General features: G+C 45.8%; 1 protein-coding gene across 2 annotated transcripts in view; it reads right to left on the reverse strand.

Moving 5' to 3' along the window:
• zer1 (zyg-11 related, cell cycle regulator) overlaps positions 1 to 17,686 on the reverse strand; it is a 23,930-nt gene extending 6,244 nt beyond the window's left edge. Inside the window, exons 1-11 of one of the 2 annotated variants that reach the window (XM_079288942.1) lie at positions 17,586 to 17,686; positions 16,293 to 16,502; positions 16,030 to 16,180; positions 11,507 to 11,955; positions 9,108 to 9,281; positions 8,892 to 9,006; positions 8,533 to 8,679; positions 8,261 to 8,434; positions 7,233 to 7,448; positions 5,725 to 5,766; positions 1 to 61 (exon numbers count right to left, since the gene is read on the reverse strand). The exon at positions 1 to 61 is cut by the window's left edge and continues 59 nt beyond it. In XM_079288942.1, coding sequence (XP_079145068.1) covers positions 1 to 61; positions 5,725 to 5,766; positions 7,233 to 7,448; positions 8,261 to 8,434; positions 8,533 to 8,679; positions 8,892 to 9,006; positions 9,108 to 9,281; positions 11,507 to 11,955; positions 16,030 to 16,180; positions 16,293 to 16,459 — 1,696 coding nt within the window. In that variant the 5' untranslated portion in view covers positions 16,460 to 16,502; positions 17,586 to 17,686. The remainder of the gene's footprint in view (positions 62 to 5,724; positions 5,767 to 7,232; positions 7,449 to 8,260; positions 8,435 to 8,532; positions 8,680 to 8,891; positions 9,007 to 9,107; positions 9,282 to 11,506; positions 11,956 to 16,029; positions 16,181 to 16,292; positions 16,503 to 17,585) is intronic. The other variant, XM_079288943.1, reaches the window with a different exon arrangement.
• Between the last annotated feature and the right edge of the window lie 1,384 nt (positions 17,687 to 19,070).

Below are 19,070 nucleotides of genomic sequence, written 5' to 3' on the forward strand. Positions count from 1 at the left end.
CGGGCGTCTCATCAGTGATGTTCCACAGAGCGCTCCAGGAAAACTCCATCACCTGGTCGCACTGAGGGGAAACAAACGAAAGTTACGAATGTAACTACGGTTCTGTGAATCCTGGATGACCGCCAGAGGCAGTGCTCCACACTGGATATCTTCCGTCTCGCGCATGCGCAGGTCGAATATTTATATCAACAAAGTCACGTGTGACCTCGGATGACCCCCGTCGTCTATAAGTTCCGGTGTCATCCTGAGTTCAGTCCTATGGAATCTTCTCGCGAGTTCACGGGATTCTGAGTGACCAAGAACTCTGGCAGTCATCCAGGATTCATAGAACCGTAGTTACATTCGTAACTTTCGTTCTATTTCATCCTTACTGACCGCCAGAGGCAGTGCTTCACACTGGATGACTCATACAAAAAGAGTCACGAGGAAGCACAGTAACTACCTCTTATAGCGCCGGCAGAGAAAATTGGCCAAAGAATGTGGCAAAATTGGCCAAAGAACGTGGCAACGTTAACTCTGTAGTGTTTGGTGAATGTGCTCGGTGATGCCCATGAGGCCGCAGCACATATATCCTCCACAGGCACACCTCTCAGGCCTGCCCTTGGTGTGGAGACACTCTTGGTAATGACCCTTCACCCCGGATGGCATAGCGCAGCCGCTCGCCTTGTATGTATAGGCAATGGCCTCCACTATCCAGTGGGACAGGTGCTGTTTTTTTAAAAAAAAATTTAAAAAGGAGCACAGCCCTTCTTAGGCTTACCATAACCGACAAAGAGCTGCTCCGACGCCGTATGTAGGCGGTGGCTTCCACATAAGCTCTGAGGGCCCACACTGGGCACAGCAGCCTTGACCTCTCCTCTCCCGATGGGGGAGGGGTCAACTTTGCCAGCTGGATAGGCCGGTTTATATGTGAACGTATCAACACCCTTGGGAGAAACACTGTATTAGGCCACAAAGTGACACCCAAGCCATCCGAGTTCCACCTCAGACATGATTTTCCCACTGACAGGGCATGCAGCTCGCCCCCACATTGAGCTGAATTGACGGCAAGGAGAAAACCATCTTGCCGATAGCCATCTCGGCTCCGCCTGTGCCAGGGGTTCAAAAGGAGACAAGCATAAGGTGTCCAGTACCAAGGGTAGGTCCCATGCAGGGGAGACCGGCCCTTATCCAGGAGGGACTGTAGAAACTCAGTACAGCAGGCACGGGGCGCTGTACTGGGACCTTGTTCTGAGCCGCACACCAGTCGGAGAACAGTTTCCACCTGTTTTTTGTACTGCAGGCAGGTAGACTGCGCACTGGCATTCAGAATAGTCAGTCAGACTGGTTCTATGCAGCCACTCAGCATCCGGTCAGGCCCTCCCGTGACCCATAGTTGAAGGCGGCAGGGATTGGAATGCCAAATCCGACCTTCTAGTTGCGACAGGAGATCCCCCCCTGTCGGGGAAGAACTCTGACAAGCTTGTAGCAAAATCAAAGGGAATGGTGGAAAGGCATAAAGAAGATCCTCTGGCTACGTGTGAGCCAGGGCATCTTGACCCAGAGGGCTGGTCCTCTCTGTCAGGGAGACCCAGTGGGGGCAGTGGGTCGACACGTCTGGATGCAGCCGCCACTCTCACGGTGGAGGCTTGTGACGGAACAGGAAAACCACAACCTGGTTTCATTCTCCTGGTGGGTACATTGCCCACAGGCTGGTCAGGCGAGGGGCCTCCCAAGTCTGAAGGCCACGGTCATCCCCGTAGCAACTTCTGCAGATCTGGTGCCCCCTTGATAGTTGATGGGAAATCACAGCAGAGGTGTTGTCCACCGGACAAGCACATGCTCTCCCTTCAAATATGGAAGGAAGTGCTGGAGCGCTAGCTCTGGAACCTGGACCTACGGTCTTTCAGCAGACAACTGCCCCCAGGCTGTCCTGTTCTGTCACACTGCACCCTGCCTTGAGAGGCAGGTATCTGTTGTGACAATCTCCTGGTGGAATGGAACAGAGCCCCTGGGGCTCGGTTCCTGGGACACTGTTTGCCAGATATGCACTCCCTCCATGGGGATAGTGAATAGGCACTGTTTCGATAATATTATTGCCCTGTATCTGTGCCACTTGGCATCCAAGTGAAGGCTGTTCAGCCATCCGCAAACCCAAGGGAACGACAGTTGAGGCAGCTGTCAGTTTACCCAATAGTCGGAGAAAAGGATGTAGGGCAACCGTCTGCCCCCTCGGAAGGGGGAGAGGTTGTGGGGGTTGTTGTCCACATGCTGGGGCGACAGACAGGCCCTCATAGGGCCACACTAATGAAGGTTATGCTCTGAGAAGGGCTCAGGTAGCTCCTCTCCATGTTCACCTTGAGGCCCACCTGGCCACGTGAGAGAAGGCAAGCAGTGTCCTGTGGCGCCCTGCGATTGCAGGGGGAAGGACAGCAGTAACACACCCTGTGAACACCCATGGGGAGATGGGAGAGTCCGAATGGAAGCACCCAGGACTGAAAGCTGTGGTGACGCACCATGGGAACATGGGAATAGGCGTCGATAGACGTGAACCACTCTCCCTTGGAAATCCGCTGCTGGGAGAAAGAACCCCGACAGCCGGCCTGGAGACATCTCCTGGCACCCCTGCCGGGGGGACGGGGACGTAGGTAGGGTTGTATAGGTAGCGGTCCGGCCTCTCAGCAGGACGCCGAGGCCTGTGGCGGCTACTAGGGTAAGCTGGAGGCTGAGAAAACGGCCTTGTGGGGCCAAAGTGGGACCCCTAGGTCTGGGGGTGCAGGCATGTCCCTGCAAAGAGCAGAGAACTGCTGCCTGGTCTGGCTAGCTCTAACAGTCCGCTGAAGCGCCTGTATAGCAGCTGACTCGAACAGCTCACCAGGTTCCACTGGGACAGTACGGAGGGTCCTCCTACATGTCTCAGATAGGGGTGACTGCGCCAGCCAAACCTGGCGAGTCTGAACTAGGGTGGACATCATACGTCCAAGTTCCCTCGACATGAGCGCAAACGCCTGCAATGAAGCATCACTGAGCGGAAGCGTTGAAGTAGCCTGCTGCAGAGAATCTGCGAGGGAAAGCATGAGGTGGGAGAGGGAGTTGTCGATACGGTGCACAGCGCTGCTGTGTCATAAGCCCTGGATAGCAAGTCATCTTTGACCCGACATTGGGTCGACGACACCTGGCATCGGGCCTCAGAGTCTCCTCAGGGGAGACTATGATGCAAACTCCTGGACGCAATAGTCGTCTAACTGGCTGGCATACGTGCAAGGCCAGATTTGCCACCTCCTGCATGGTCTGATGTAAGGCGGGAGAGAGCCCTGGTGTCTCCAGCATGCATGCAACTCCCTCAGATATTCCTCGGAGGGAGGAACAGAAAAGGTGGTGAGGGCGGGAAGGTGCCTGAAGAAGGCACTCACAGGTGGATGTTCCAGCTGCTGTGTATGCCAGGCGTGCCAGCGCCATACAAATGACCAGGGTAGGTTGGGCTGGATTCAGCTGCCCTGACAGGAGGAGGTAGACCTCACCCATCAGGTGTTCCACTTCGGCCGGCCTAGCAGACCTTACTGCTCAAAGCGTGATGCCGCAGGTCCTGCCTGGGTTCTCCGAGAGGCCCTGCCTCAGAAGCTCTAGGCTAAGGCAAGAGGTCAGGGCCGTCCTCAGGCTGAAGAGGAGCTATACAGGTCCTACAGCCGGGAGAGTTTAACATGGCCACGATTCTGGTGGAACCCTTGTCCCACTAGTTGATGCGGAATTCCAAATCAGTCTGAGCGGGAGCGCTCTGCTGAATGTTGAGAGAACAGTCAGAGGAGAGTGATCCTTCGGACACTCTTCACTTGGACAGCCGCTGCAGATATTGGCTACTGTGGAAACAGACCTAAAGAAAACAGTCCTTACAGTGAGAGGGGAGCGCTAAGATAGTTGCTGCACATGTTGGTGTCCCACCAGTTAGCTTGAGCGAGAGCACTCTGCCACTGTGGAAACAGGCCAGGCAAAGTCCTTATAGTGAGAGGGGAGCGAGGACACTCTTCACTAGGATAGTTGCTGTAGATATTGGTGTCCCACCAGTTAGCTTGAGCGAGAGCACTCTGCCACTGTGGAAACAGGTCAGGCAAAGTCCTTATAGTGAGAGGGGAGCGAGGACACTCTCTTCACTCGGATAGTTGCTGCAGATATTGGTGTCCCACCAGTTAGCTTGAGCGAGAGCACTCTGCTACTGTGAAAAACGGACAAAAAGAACACAGTCCTTAGTGAGAGGGGAGCGAGGACACTCTTCACTTGGACAGTTGCTGTAACTCTTGGTGTGCTACCAGTTAGCCTGAGCGAGGGCACTCTGCTAACTGATATCCGCTACTGATATGGCCATAATGTTTACAACAATCAATGGACACAATCCGAGCATGAGCTTAGTCTAGTTAGCCGGAGCAAACGCTCTGCTAACTGATATGGTGTAATGTTTACAGCAATCAATGGACACAATCCAGCATTAACTTAGTCTAGTTAGTGTCCCACCAGGTTAGCCTGAGTGAGGCCACTGCCAGCTGCGACAGCCGTAATGCGTAAAAGCATCAATGGGCACAACATCAATGTTGATTTAGTATAACTAGCATTCACCGAGTTAGCCTGAGCGAGCACACTCTGCTAACTGTGATAGTTGTAATGCTACAAAGTTGATGGCCACATACTTCTCTCCATTGCACCAAATGTATTGTAGCCCCAGTATCAGCTTTGTTTAGCTAGTTTCCCACTGAGTTAACCTGAGCGGGGACGCTCTGTTAACTGTGACAGCCGTGAGGCTACAAAGTTGATGGACATAGCCCCAGTATCAGCTTTGTTTCGCTAGCTTCCCACTGAGTTAACCTGAGCGGGCCAGCTAGCATCTCACCAAGTTAGCCTGAGTGAAGACACTGCTAACTGCGAATTACGTCAGATGTAAAGATTAAATCTCAATGGACACAACGCCAATGCCGATCTAGTCGAACTCGTGTCTCACCAAGTTTGCCTGAGCAGGAACACTCTGCTAACTGTGATAGCCGTAACACTGTGAAGGGCGGGCCGACATCGTAATTCTACGCTCTCGTTAGCGCGCCACTCGATTAACTAGAGCGGAAGCGCTCTGCCAACCGTGGAAACAAACGGTTATAGAAAACAATGTTAATCGATCTTACCGATTGCTGTCATCACGACTTAGGTGGCCCTTATCAGACTGGTGACGACCGATGATAGGGGCGTCCACCAGTCCGGGGCCCGATGTCCGAACGGCGAACACACCGTTCCCTCCGAAGAGGGACAGCTCGTCGCAGCCTTTGGAGGGCGAGAGAACCGCAACTCCGACCGGTGGTCACAAGGCTACAGCGACGAGCTCTAATATGTCTTGATCGTAGACACATCCTTGTTTATGCTACCATGGTAGCTAACCTGCGTAGCGAGAAGATGAAAAAGGACTGAACTCAGGATGACACCGGAACTTATAGACGACGGGGTCATCCGAGGTCACACGTGACTTTGTTGATATAAATATTCGACCTGCGCATGCGCGAGACGGAAGATATCCAGTGTGGAGCACTGCCTCTGGCGGTCAGTAAGGATGAAATAGAACACACACACTTCAAGGAAGGAATCCTACATTTGACTGCAACAGGTCGACAAACATATGTAATGCAGCATGGTTATTAGATATAACAGTCTATTGCAAGACTAAGGCCGTACAATTTGAAATCAAAAGATCCAGGAGGAGTTAGAGAGACTTACCATTCTGTCCTGTAACTTCTTCTGAATTAAATTCAACATAGTCTGTGAAAAAGGAAACAAAACATCTTTTATCAGCTGACAGCCATCAGAATGCTTTCACAGCAACAGTAGCACTACGGCAAAACAACTGCTACACTACAAGAGTGTCACAACCAAGACGGTGATAGAACATCGAAGAACAATATGAAGGCCTATTACAATACATTTGGTGCAATGGAGAGAAGTATGTGGTTGTTTTGATCTTGTCTTCATTAGAAAGAAAGATATGAAATACAGATCATGTTTGAAGACAATGCACATAAATCTAGACTTGTTGGAGAAAAGTCTGTACAACTGAACAGCAGTACAACCATATATTACAGCAGTCATAGCATCATAACTGGTATGGGAGACCAACACAGTGAGCTGAGGGATTATTTTGCATATTTTTACACACACACACACACACACACACACGGTCCGTGGGTCATTTGGTACCGGGCCGCACAGAAAGAATAAATATTATATTATTTCCGTTTTATTGATTATCAGAGTCTGAAAGAAGTTTTATTTTGAAAAATGCCCGGATTCTCTCCTAATTTCCTCCGCCTGTGTCTCTTGACATGTCAAGACGCTTGTCTCGGTCATGTGATACGTTACCTCAAAAATTAAGCCCACAAACTAGTGAAAATGAGTAAAACACTTTTGGAGAGCTTCTTTGCAAAGAGGGAAGGCCACTAAGGAGACAGAAGAAGAGCTACAAGAAAGCTTCATCTAACAGACATCAGGAATCTGATTAAATATCAGCAGGAATTCTGACACGCTAAACCCGCTCTGCAGAACATGTGTCGACAGAGGAAGACCAGCTGCTGGAGGTTGTAAATGACGGTGGCCTTAAAAGTATGTTTGAGACAACAACTCTGCTGGTGTTTGGATTCAAATCAAGGCTGAATATCCTGAGATCACCACTAAAGCACTGAAACCTGCTTCCATTTCACAGATCCTCTCAGTGAAACAGGATGTTCTGCAGTGACGGCAATCTAAACTAAATGACAGAGTAGACTGGACATGAGGAACAGACTGCTGGTGTCATTGTCTCCCGTTACCCCAGATGGACTGTCTCGTTGCAGAGAAACAAGCTCAGGGCTCCACTGATTCAGCCTTATTGTGAGTTGTATTTTTTATATTTGTTTTCATGCCGATCGTATCATTTGATTTCGGCGTGTTTTTCCGCCACACCTTCAAGGCCGGTCCGTGAAAATATTGTCTTCCATGAAACCGGTCCGTGAGGACCTCAAAGGTTGAGGACCTCTGCCTTAAAGGACCCAAAGACTGTGCAATGATTTAGAAATATTTGACTGTGGCTGCCCACTGCTCCTAAATAGTTACAGTAGAATGGCTCAAATACAGAGAATGAATTTCCCCACTGGGAATTACAAAGTCAAATTTAATTAAGGAGAACATGTCATGTTTTTTCAAAAGTAAGGAATATGGGAACGTTATCTGTATGAAGCTCATCTTGATGTTACCTTGACAAATCCCATTTTCCCCACAGCCTCCTTGTGATGGTTGTCCACCTGACAGACCAAAGCATTGCAGAGGTGCACAGCAATTCTCTGGATGGACTCATCCTGCCTGGCTGGCTCCAGGATTTTCAGCAGCAGCTGGTTGACCCGACTGTACTGGAACTCCAGCTCCTCTGGAATACTGAAGTTACACAGAGTCAAGCAGCAGTTCCTCTGGACCTGGTGTGGGGCAGGGATGGGGACACAGTGGGGGACACAGGAGGGTTTACGACTGACAACCGTCTGATGAGCAACATGCTGTGGATCACAGTTGATGTGATTTAATGAAGCTGCAGATAGTGAAAACTATCATCAAGCACACCAACTAATTCATATTTCTTTGATTTTGTTTTTAAGAATTTAACTTTGTTATCACTTCTTCCTCATGTAAATATGTTTTTTTTCTACAAAAGTATTCAGTCCACAGCAGCTGTGCCCGTCCAGACACTTGGGCTGGATATCGTTTGGATTCTGGAGCAGATACAAAAGCATAAAGGTGCTCCAGTCCAAACTTCTTGAAATGTTAGATATTGCCACACAAATAGAGTACAAATATGAGCAAGACTGTTGCCGATACTCGGTGTTACACATTTTGGTCAGCATAAAAGAGGACTTAGGTTTAACAGCATTTGAAGTCTTTCTTTTTATAGCCACGGTATTGTTCTTTATTAACATAATGAGGCACTAGTGCCATTGTGTAGCAGGGTGATTAAATGGATGTAGATCATTGTCACATGGCTTGTGTCAAGTTCTTGGGCTGCTGTGGCGATAGAGCGGCCCTCCACTGATCAGAAGGTTATGGTGCTTTACAAATAAAGTCGAATTGATTGATTGATTGATTGATAGATTGATACCGTCAGACAACTGCATGAGTATGGAACTGCTTTGAGAAAAAATGTCCCTTTTAAAATGAAAGTATAATACTTCACAAATAAAGGTGAAGTTGAGCCCAGTTCCTCAGAGGTGGGGATGAGGCCACAGAGCAGACTTACGGTGACCTCCTGGTACTGCTCCATTCCATTCAGGACCACCTGAATGACCTCTCTGCGCAACCGCACACTCTGGTCACTGCGGTACTCTGTGTTGGTGAGGTAGAACAGAGCAGCGCTGCCCGTCACCTGGATGCTCTTATCATATTTATGGCACTTTAATGCTGCTATGACAAGCTGAAAGGACAGAAAGGGTAAAAGAGAGGTAAGAGAGAGTGGCACAGGCATAACATGCAGAAACATTTAAAGAACGACCCAAATTAAACTCATCATACCTGCAAAGCTCGGAGCAGTTGGCTGCAGTGCTGTATCCTGGCGATGTCAAACAGCTGATTGATGGCTCTGTGTGCCAGCTCAGGGCGAAACTCTGTGTAACCCTCAATGGCATTTAGGACCTGGTCTTCATTCTTTGATCCAGTCACCTGAAAAAGGCAGAGAACACACAGATGTAAACCACAAAGCAAAAGCATTATTAATATCTACACTGTACCTATTTTAAAGAATTCATTTTCCATCAATCACAAAATGCTGTAACTCGTTTGTCACAATGGAATGTCTGTCCATTAGATGTGATGCCCAGAATAACCATCATCAGCCTTACACTGTAATGTGCAGCGCATCAGATGACCAGTACCTTATAAGCAGGGATGTGTGTCACATTACAGAGGGTGGTGTCGTACAAGCCCAGAAACTGCAGCGGCCTCTTGAGGTCCTGGAAAGGATAAATGCTGCTCTTGCAAGGCTCGATGCTGAAAGAGAGAAAGAAGTGGCTTGTTCAGAAGCTCATTGTTCATCTGAGAGACAACATTTCTCTCAATATCCAACGTACACTCTAGAGTTGGTCACCCACCTTGGCCGACCCATAGCTTCTTCAAAGTGCGGAACTGTGCAGTTGTCTAGCATAATGTGACCAGAGACGTCCAGTGACACCAGGTTGACCAGACGCTGTACAATGGCCGTCAGGATTTTCCTGGTCATCTTAAACTTAGAGGTCCGCCTGCTCTCCCGCGAGACGTCAAGATGCCTGAAGAACGCAGTCTTATCAGTGACAGTGACACATTCTTCTATAATGATTGGTGGCCATGTAAAGGGAACAACACATGCATTTGGACATTCAAATGAATGATAAATTCAGTTTTGTCAGTTATAAAAGTTATGCACACTGACATTTCAATGGGAGCAAATATATTAGGAGAAACCTGAAAACATCCAAACCTCTGCTTTAATACTTTAATTCAAAGTTGTATATCAATAAAAATGAAAAAGGATGGAAAGATATATCTCCATGCATTAGTCCATCATTAAAGGATACATTAGATAATGCATGTACACGGCCTTCCCCTTGTACACCACTGAAATAAATAACCTGACAAAGTTGATCCATTATGTTCACCAGCTCGTCTGTGTCTGTTTGAGGAAAGCAGTTGCTGCTGACACTAGCAGAGAGAGAGAACTCAAACAGTCACGTTGTAAACATGAGCTGAAACTCACTTTCAAGCTCCAGAGGGCAGCTGCAGATTTAGCTGATAATTCTGTTTAGGTTCATCACCACGTTGTCATTTCATAGTATGAAATGACAACGTGGTGATGAAATTCACACATATCGATTACAGCTGCTGTAAAGTGACTCAAACCTCATCATTTATAGGCCTATTTTTTTTTCAGCCACATGTATCTGATTCTTCACAAAATAGTCCACACCATTAATACGATGATTTGTAGGATGGGATTTAATGCGCTGGGTCCTAAAATCTACCTTGAGCAAAATATGCATGTTTGTAAATGGACTGTACTTGTATAGTGACATTCTAGTCTTCCGACCACTCAATAATACTACATTATTCACCCATTCATACACTGATGACAGGGGCTGCCATGCAGCAGAGCTAACCAGCGATCCTCTGATTGAAGGACAGCCGCTCGAACACTGAGCCACAGATGCCCTTTGTGTGATTGGTGGAGACCAGTATCCTCCAGCAAAAGTGCTTTGCTGGATCGGTCAAACATATGAAACCGCTTCCACCAACACATCTCCAGAGTAAGAATTAAGCCTGTTTTCTATTTAGCAGGTATAAAATATATCATAAAACCAACCCAGCTGCAGTTCATCTGATTAGCATAAAGAGCAATTAAATAAGCTCTAATGCTGGGCTGTATGAATTTCCGTTCCCTCCTCCCATATTTTGCTCCTCTAAACACGACTGCCATAGAACACATATTCATGACAAGCTGTGCAGCTTTCCTGACATGTTTCCACTGCAAAACCTTGGTGTGGTCTTTTAGTAAAGAAGGATAGCGCAAGTTGACGGTTAAGAACTTAAAACGGACTGCAGATCCTCAGTAAGACCTCTTGTATGTTCAACTCTACAACTCCAGTCTATAGATGATTTAAGTAGGCTGATTGGGATGAAGCTACTGCTACACAGAACTTAAAGTGGCAATCCTTAAGATTTTAGTCCTGGTTGATTTAGACTTTCGCTTTGAGTGAAGACAATTGAATCTTTCTTAGAGTTTAGCAGTCTGGAGTCTTTGGCTGCATCCCAAAGCAATTTTTCAGAATTGTGGGCATAGTTCAAAAGTGTAACACAGCTTTGTTTCCGGGTATGTCACACATACACACAGTTTGTAATTGCCTGGATCCAGACCTTTGACTCCGCTCACTCCACCCAGTGTGAGTCGACTGATTGGTCTGGCATCCTGACGTGAAACAGCCGTTTCCTCGATTAAAATGTTATCAACTAATAAGTGCAACATGAGGACATGAGATTAGCGCAGGGATTCCCAAAGTGTGGTGCGCGCACCCCTGGGGGTGCGCGAGCTGCCTCTAGGGGGTGCGCGAGAGAAAAAATGTAATGGCGGTGCAGTCCCGTCTCCTAAAAATTACGTTCCCCCAAAACTAAAATGCATTCTCAATTACGTTTGACCACAAACGTATTTTCTCCCTGATTACGTTTGTGTTTGACGTATTAAAAATGCATATCTTTGCCATACTTTAGTCTTTATTATTTTTCTGTGATCTGCCTCGCCTCTGCCACCCACGAGTTGTTGCCCCGCGGCCTGTTCCGAGGGCTGACAGACCTGACGATCAGGTGCCTCGCGGCCACCTGCTCACCAGTCAAATGTGTGTTGTGTTTTATCACTTATCTATTTCAAACAGGCACTGGCAAAATATTCAAAGACTGCAATACCAGGGTGTGGTAAGAGCATAATGACAACTTTTACATAAAAGCCCCCTCCCTCCCTCCTTACCTGAGATTAGTGATCTCCACCACTGTACTGACCAACTCCTCTGACAGGTCCACATTGTAGAGAACAAGAGAGGCCAGTCTATCTTTCCACTGGCTGAGAAAAGCTGTCCCCAGCAATTGTACATTAGACAGATCGAGTGAGGTGAGAGACTTCAGGGGTTTGAGCAGGTTCTCAGCATCCACCTCATCAGGCAGGCCACCTAAGTTGAGCAACCTGAGGCGGTTGAAGCCCGCGAAGTGAAAGTCCGTCTCTAGTGCTTGCCTAGAAGCAGGGCTCTCCTCGTCCTCGGTGTCTTCATTGCAAGCGAGCGGGGCGCTGCCCTTCCTGTAGAAGATGTGGCTGCAGCCGAAGAGACAAAGAGACACCATGGTCTCACGGAAGCTGGTCAGTGTTTTCAAGCTGCGGGACGACAGACTATTGCAGTAGGTGAGGTGGAGCTCAATCAGGTCCTGGCAAGACAAACAAAGTCAATAATTACTGAATCAGTGAATCATTTAGAAAATGAATTATGCTGCAATTAGGGGTAAATGGTAAATAAACTGTACTTGTATTTCTTTTTCCTAGTCTTCCGACCACTCAAAGCTCTTTAACACCATGTCATCATTCACCCATTCACACACTGATGACAGGAGCTACCATGCAAGGTGCCACCTGCCCATCAGTTATCGAATCATTCACCACAAGAACAGCCTGTGGTAGCTATTTGGGGTTCAGTATCTTGCCCAAGGATACATGGACATGTACTAGTGGAACTACCACTGAGCCTCAGTCCCCAGCTCCGATTGATCTGCCATCAGTATTGGTCATTATTCGTTCTAAATACTTCGATTTGAGGTCTCTTTCAAGGCTGATTGAAAGAGATGATCGATTCTGAATTGAAATACATATTGTTGCCTGTTTTCTCGCCTGCTCTTTAATTCGGTCTGAGAGGATAACAGCTTGACACACACAGGCCCGGTCCACGGCCTGCTGGAGGATCTGGGTCCGTCCACGGTGGACCGGTCTCTGCTGGAGGATCTGGGTCCGTCCACAGTGGACCGGTCTCTGCTGGAGGATCTGGGTCCGTCCACGGTGGACCTGTCTCTGCTGGAGGATCTGGGTCCGTCCACGGTGGACCGGTCTCTGCTGGAGGCCCTACTGGAGTTTGAGCTGAAGGAGTTTCTCCATGATTTCATCAGAATCTGAATCGGTGGATCCGATGACGAGCATGAAGAATAACTCTATAGAAATAGACCATCTTCTCTCTAAAGGTCTTGTTTACTGATGAAGGTCATATAGAACAGTGTTTTTCAACCTTTTCTGAGCTGCGGCACATTATTTACATTAAAAAGATCCTGCGGCACACAAACAACCAAAAACATTACAAAATGACTCCTTTTAGCATAATACAGTATATATGTCAGGGGTGTCAAAGTCAATCCCAGAGAGGGCCAAAACTAAAAATTGGGACTACGTTGAGGGCCAAATAGAGTCACCATTTAATAAACAGGATAGAAGGGATATTGGACAAAGTGCAAAAAGAATACATGTTTAGGCAGGCTACATTATTTTATGCATATGTGCCAGAGCCAGATGTTTGGCATCTTTTCTTGGCTGCCAGTTCATAAATATCTGGGGTTAGGTTCTGTGGAAATCCTCACGATTGAGTGAAGGTGCATCAGTGAGACTCCTGTGTGGGTTTGTGTTCATCTTCATCACAGAGAAAAGCTGCTCACACAGGTGTGTGCTTCCAAACATGCAGAGCGTTTGAGCAGCATGGAGGCGGAGTTAAGGCATCATTTCGGGGTGAAGCTTGGAAACTGTGCAGCGCCCTCAGAGTCATACTTTGCCTTGAGTGTCATTACACTGGAGGTCTATCAGCTCCACAGGTGCTCTTTCCACATCAACTGTAAACGGATTGCTGAGCAGTTGAAATTTTAATTTCTGAGCTGCAAAGTCGGCAAATCGCCGAGTGAACTCTGTGCCAAGGGAGCCCAGTTTATCAGCAACATGCGCAGTCGGGAAAACAGCGGTGGACACATGTCTGTGATCACACATGTCTGTGATCACACATGTCTGTGATCACACGTCCGTCCCTGAAGCTGGAGGTTTAGCGCAGTGAGATGCTTCGTTATGTTGCACATAAAGTCAGCTCACATCGCCACTTTTTGTCCCGGAGCTCTGTGATGTGGCGGGCCGGTTATGATAAACATGATATTTTCTGGCGGGCCGTTGTACCGAGGGCCGGATATATGCTGACAATTTAATGACAAGTCTCTAAATGTGTTGATCCTCACGAGGCTTTTCATCTGGGTTATGTCGTCCAGGGCCCAGTTCAGAGTCTGCATTTTTCCTTTTCAAATATTTCTCCATCGCTGTTCGTCTCCCGCACATCATTTCATTCTACAGTCTTAAATGAACACATCCTTACTGCACTACCTACTGCCACCCACTGGCATGGAAGAGTATTTATTACTTAGCCAGCCACGATATTGCAGCTCAGACGCTCAACAATGGCAAAGTATTTGCAGCAAATAAATAATATTTTTTTGGACTCATTAAGTGAAATTGGACATTTTGTCACGGCACACCTGACGATCTCTCACGGCACAGCGGTTGAAAATCACTGAATAGATCAGCACTAAACTGAGACGGTTTCATAATGAATCAAAAGTTCCTCACAGTAACTTTAAATAATAGATTTCAATGACATTTGGTCGAACACTTTGAGCACTTGCAACAAGGACATGATCCTGAAGATCTTCTTTTGAACCTATTTTTATTCTGAGGTTTTGGTTATTAAAAATGTAAATAAGGAAAATGACTTAACTATACCAAAAGTATAATTGGAAATGCCCTTATTTGGATGCAACTTTCCCCACTGTTTTCTGTGTTATGCTGCGTTGAGTTGATCCCCCTGTCATCACTGACTTCCTGCCGTTGTTGAATCAGGAAATAAATCCTGTAGCCGTCTGTGTTCACCCAGAGCTCTACGATACCTCATATCAACAGAGACCGGACCAAACTATGTGTATACATGTGTGTGTGTGTAAACCATACGGTACAAACAATGAATAGACGCTGCCGTATTTACGTCTACGTGACGATATTGAGTGCTGGTGGAGCTGCTACGATGTTAGCATAGCCTAGCACCGATCCATCAGAGTTCCATTGAGAAGACCAGTAACCTACAAATCGGCATCATTATGTAGTTATTTCAGAGTCCCTTTTTGTCGGTTTATTTTCCGTTGAATTACAGCCAAATCAGTTTATGTTGTGTTCCTACAGCTGTAGTAAACAGCGACCGGTGGCTTGCTAGACAGTGAATACAGCTCGATACAATCCACGGAGCTCCTCTGAACAATATTATGAACAGACATGACGGCGTTTGGCATTCCGACGTTTGAGGGACTTCCACAACACGTACAAAGCAGCAGTTGTCCTTATTCCTTTCACGGTTGAAAGCGGAAAGAAATGACGACCAGGTGAACGGCTTCCAGTCGATAAACCACGCCCCCTCTCCGGCGCTACGCGATTTTGCGGCGTTTGGTGTGAACACGACCGGCAGCGCATTGTACGCGATTTTGCAGTGCATCAAAAAATCAACGCGACCGGTGTGAACGCAGCATCAGACTTGTCTTTTCAGCCAAAACTCATTTTGCTGTCATTTAACTGTAATAAACAGACAAAAAGGGACTCCGAAATATCTACGTAATGATGCAGATTAAAAAGTCTGAATTCATGTTTAGTTAGTTCTCTCCGCAAGACGACAAGCAAATAACTTTTAAAATACTTGTTTTCTCAACGGAGTCTGGATCTATCGGTGCTAGGCTAAGCTAACATTGTAGCAGCTCCATCAACACTCAACATAACGTCATCTATTCATTGTTTGTACCATATGGTTTACACACAAACATGTATACACATAGTTTGGACCGGTCTCCACTAATATGAGGTGTCGTAGATCCTGGGTGAACACAGATGGCTACAGTATTTGTTTCCTGATTCAATGTCAGGACATCAGCGATGACAGGAGGAGCATCTCAACGCTGATAGGCTATCACGCCGCAGCGCCGACCCCAAATGCTCTCATTGGTTGAGACGCGTGATGACGCCCATCCCAAGCCAATCCTGATCAACATCCCGCTCCTCCTGTGACCCACGGTCTGTCTGTCTGTGTATTCAGAGCCAGTGCGCAACGGACTTTCAAAATAATATATATTTTTTAAACTGCGTTAACGCAGTTTAAATAAAAAAAGAATTGTCGACGTTAATTAATGAATGCGTTAACACGATAATAACGCGTTAACTTGCCCAGCACTAGTTCATACAGATCGACAGTAAGCGAGGTAGATCAAAACTGAATGTGCTGTGACTTTCCAGAATCAAAATAAACATTTATAATTGACTGAATTATAGTGAATGACGATACTTTCATTGTCTCAGTTTTCTCATTGAAATGTTCTACAGATGGGAACTGGAAAATTAAAGCTGGAATCGGCTTCTTCTGAAAACTAGTCCTTGTCTAACTTTTCACGTCCCACCTGTTTTTTAATGGCCTCCAGATCTCTGTCACGTACAAAGTCTTCTCTCAGCTGTACCCTGGTCAGTCTGGTGCTTCGAGGGTCTGAAAATAGTTGGAAGAAGCTCTCCTCTGGTTCAAAGGTACTGTCTGTGTGGACCAACTCCATGTATCTGTTTAAACAAAAAAAGGAAACAACATATAAACAACTGTAATATTTTGACAAACATGGGGAATTTGACAGATGGAAATTTCAGAAATTGGGTAATGGACTCGGTTACGTACGTGTTGACCAGCTTGTCGCAGATTTCGCTGGGAAGGAAGATGTCCGAGCGCAGACTAAGCTTGCTCCTGAATCCCTGGTAGCACATGGTCTTCCTCAGGTTCCTCAGGCAGAAGATGGTTGCCAGAGTCATGAGGCTGTCAGGGTTGTCTCCTGCTTTGGCTGCCATGTTAGCCTCTTCTTCTCCTGCTCAGATCAATGACCTTATGAGGCTTTCATTGAACACAATAAAGGGTTAGGAGAAATGTATTTGCACAGAAAGCTTTTTCTGGTGGTAAACAGCAAAACAGTTCCACTTGACATTGTGAGGTACATACTTAATATTTACAATGTGAGGATTGAATAGAAGTATTGAAATGTTTCATTTTTCCACTATCTTTGACATTCATTGCAGTAAAACATTCGTGTTTTAGATGAATAAATATTGTTCTTGAGTAATATTTTCTGTGTGGTGGACCTTTTGCTGGGACCATGTGACAAACTAAACTAACGCTAAATGCAATGAGGATTATACACAGAGTAACAGACCTGGCAATTAAAGTAACGCTCATAACATTCAAGTCATTACACTTATGTTCTATGACTCGTACTTTATTTTCTGTTTGTACGAAATACAATTGTAACGTTAGACCTATTTCTGTCAGAACAGCTTACCGCGACGATAACCTGAGCCGATATTGTCATTATTAGACCACCTCTTTGCAGGCATTGCACACCTTTAACGCTGAGGACAGTTAGCCGTCATGCCTATGACTGACACAGTTAGCAACTAATGTTGGCTACTTTGTAACAACTTGTGTCAACATTAACGTTTCAAACTAAATTATCTTATTTATTTTACGCTGAATGGCTCCTGCTGATAAGCTAGTAACCTCGCCTAAACTATTGTTACTGACGTTCTAACGTTAGTTTGTTAGTTACCACACGGCAGACTGTTACAAAGTTAGCTAGCTTCCTAGCTAGCTACACTGCACAACCATATACTTTTACAAAATGAACGATAGATAGTCACTGACAAACAGACAACAACTATAAGCCTACTCACTCACAACAACTGAAAATACCAAAAAGCTACACTTGTTGTTTAAAGTTAAGCGTCAACTTGCCGACACGGTGCCACCAATGCATTTCAGCCTCTAAATTAGCTTGTGGCTAACGATGACTTTCCCTGCTATGATGTTAGCTAACATAGCTAGTGGGGCTAGCGCTAGCAAAGAGCTCTGTATGCTGGAAATACAGACAACAAACAGTAGTCAGCTGTGTTTGAGCGCATGGCTTATCAACCAGTGCTTTACCTTAGCTTTCGCCAAGGCTATATGTCTTGATGACGGCGAGAAATTGAGTTATTATCATTAGTCTTCACTCATCTGATTTTCGTTTTCGTCCGATGTCAACAAACAGACTCCTCCTTCTTCTCCTCCTCCTTTCCCCCGTCTCTTCCTCCTGTTCTTCCAGTGTTGGCTCTTCCTCTGCCTCTTCATCGATTCCATCACTCGTCCATCCAGGTCCAATGTTTTTACTGATTTAGTATATTCTAATTATTATGTTACCTGTCACGAATGAATATCTCGTAATATCTGTTTTTATTAAGTTGATAAGTAATTCTAGTCATTATTGGTAGTTGTGCTAGTGTTACTTTTACTGTCAACTTGGAATGAAAACCCAATTTATTAGGGTTGATGGAATTTTTCTCTAAATTCATCTTGATAAAAATGTAGTTCCTTTAAATATTTCTGTTTAGGCAAACTGATTTAGGATATATCTTCTTATCGAAACCATTTAGAAGAAACCTAAATGGGTTCTAGTTGTTTTAAACTATCCTTGTTTGTTTGTGCTTTTATGCAATTGTGTGCCAAACAGTTACAACCTTGCAACATGGTTTATTCTGTGTTATAATTATCTGAATCTTTACTTATATGCAATGATAGAAATTACTTTTTCAGTTGATGGGCAACTGCCCCATGGGCCCCATATCCCAGGAGCCCTAAGCCCCAAGATAGATTGTATACGGTAATTTGATTAATTTCAAATTTGTTACAACAATTTGTACCACTAAAGTATGATAACTAAGGCAGATCCTGAAATATTACCTGTTCGTGTGGCCCTGTTTCAGGCTATGTCAATGGGGGCTCAACAGCAAATTTGTCCCCATGGGACCCCCTTCATCCAGCCATGGCGGTGTGCTCTGCAGAGCTTTCCTTCAACAGTGTTTCAGTGAAGCAAACTGTTTTGTTTATTTATTTATCCAATCAATGTTGACCTTTAAACAAACAAAGGCTTATTTGGTGTCTTATTGCACTGCAGTAACAGAAACATCAGATGGTCGTATTTGTGTATTCATCACCATGTGTTTTCAGGCAGCATGACATGCAGTGGCACTGCAGCTGTCGAGGGAGGGAAGCGAGTGACTTATCCTTGGTCCAGTTCAAAAAATCTCAATAACTACTGTCCCAGATCTAGCACTATCATGCACCATAATCCTGACATTTTCACTTGTTCACAAAATAGAGAGGAAGAACAGGGCTGGAAATTGAGCATCTGATCAATCACAGGGCCTATCATCCTTCTAGTTACAAAAACATTCATCCTCACTGACATGACATACATATACTGAATGTCTCTTTATGATGTTTATGAAGTGAAATATACTGTGTATTCAAACCCAAGATTCAAGTTTGTTTTATAGCCGTATCATAGATCAAATTGACATGTGTTGTATCCGTATCTCGTGTGTGTAGAATGACTAGCATTCAGGGGCAGGGCAAGAGGGGTGGCCAGGG

This window comes from Melanostigma gelatinosum, assembly GCF_949748355.1.
Source record: "Melanostigma gelatinosum genome assembly, chromosome: 18".
NCBI lineage: Eukaryota > Metazoa > Chordata > Actinopteri > Perciformes > Zoarcidae > Melanostigma > Melanostigma gelatinosum.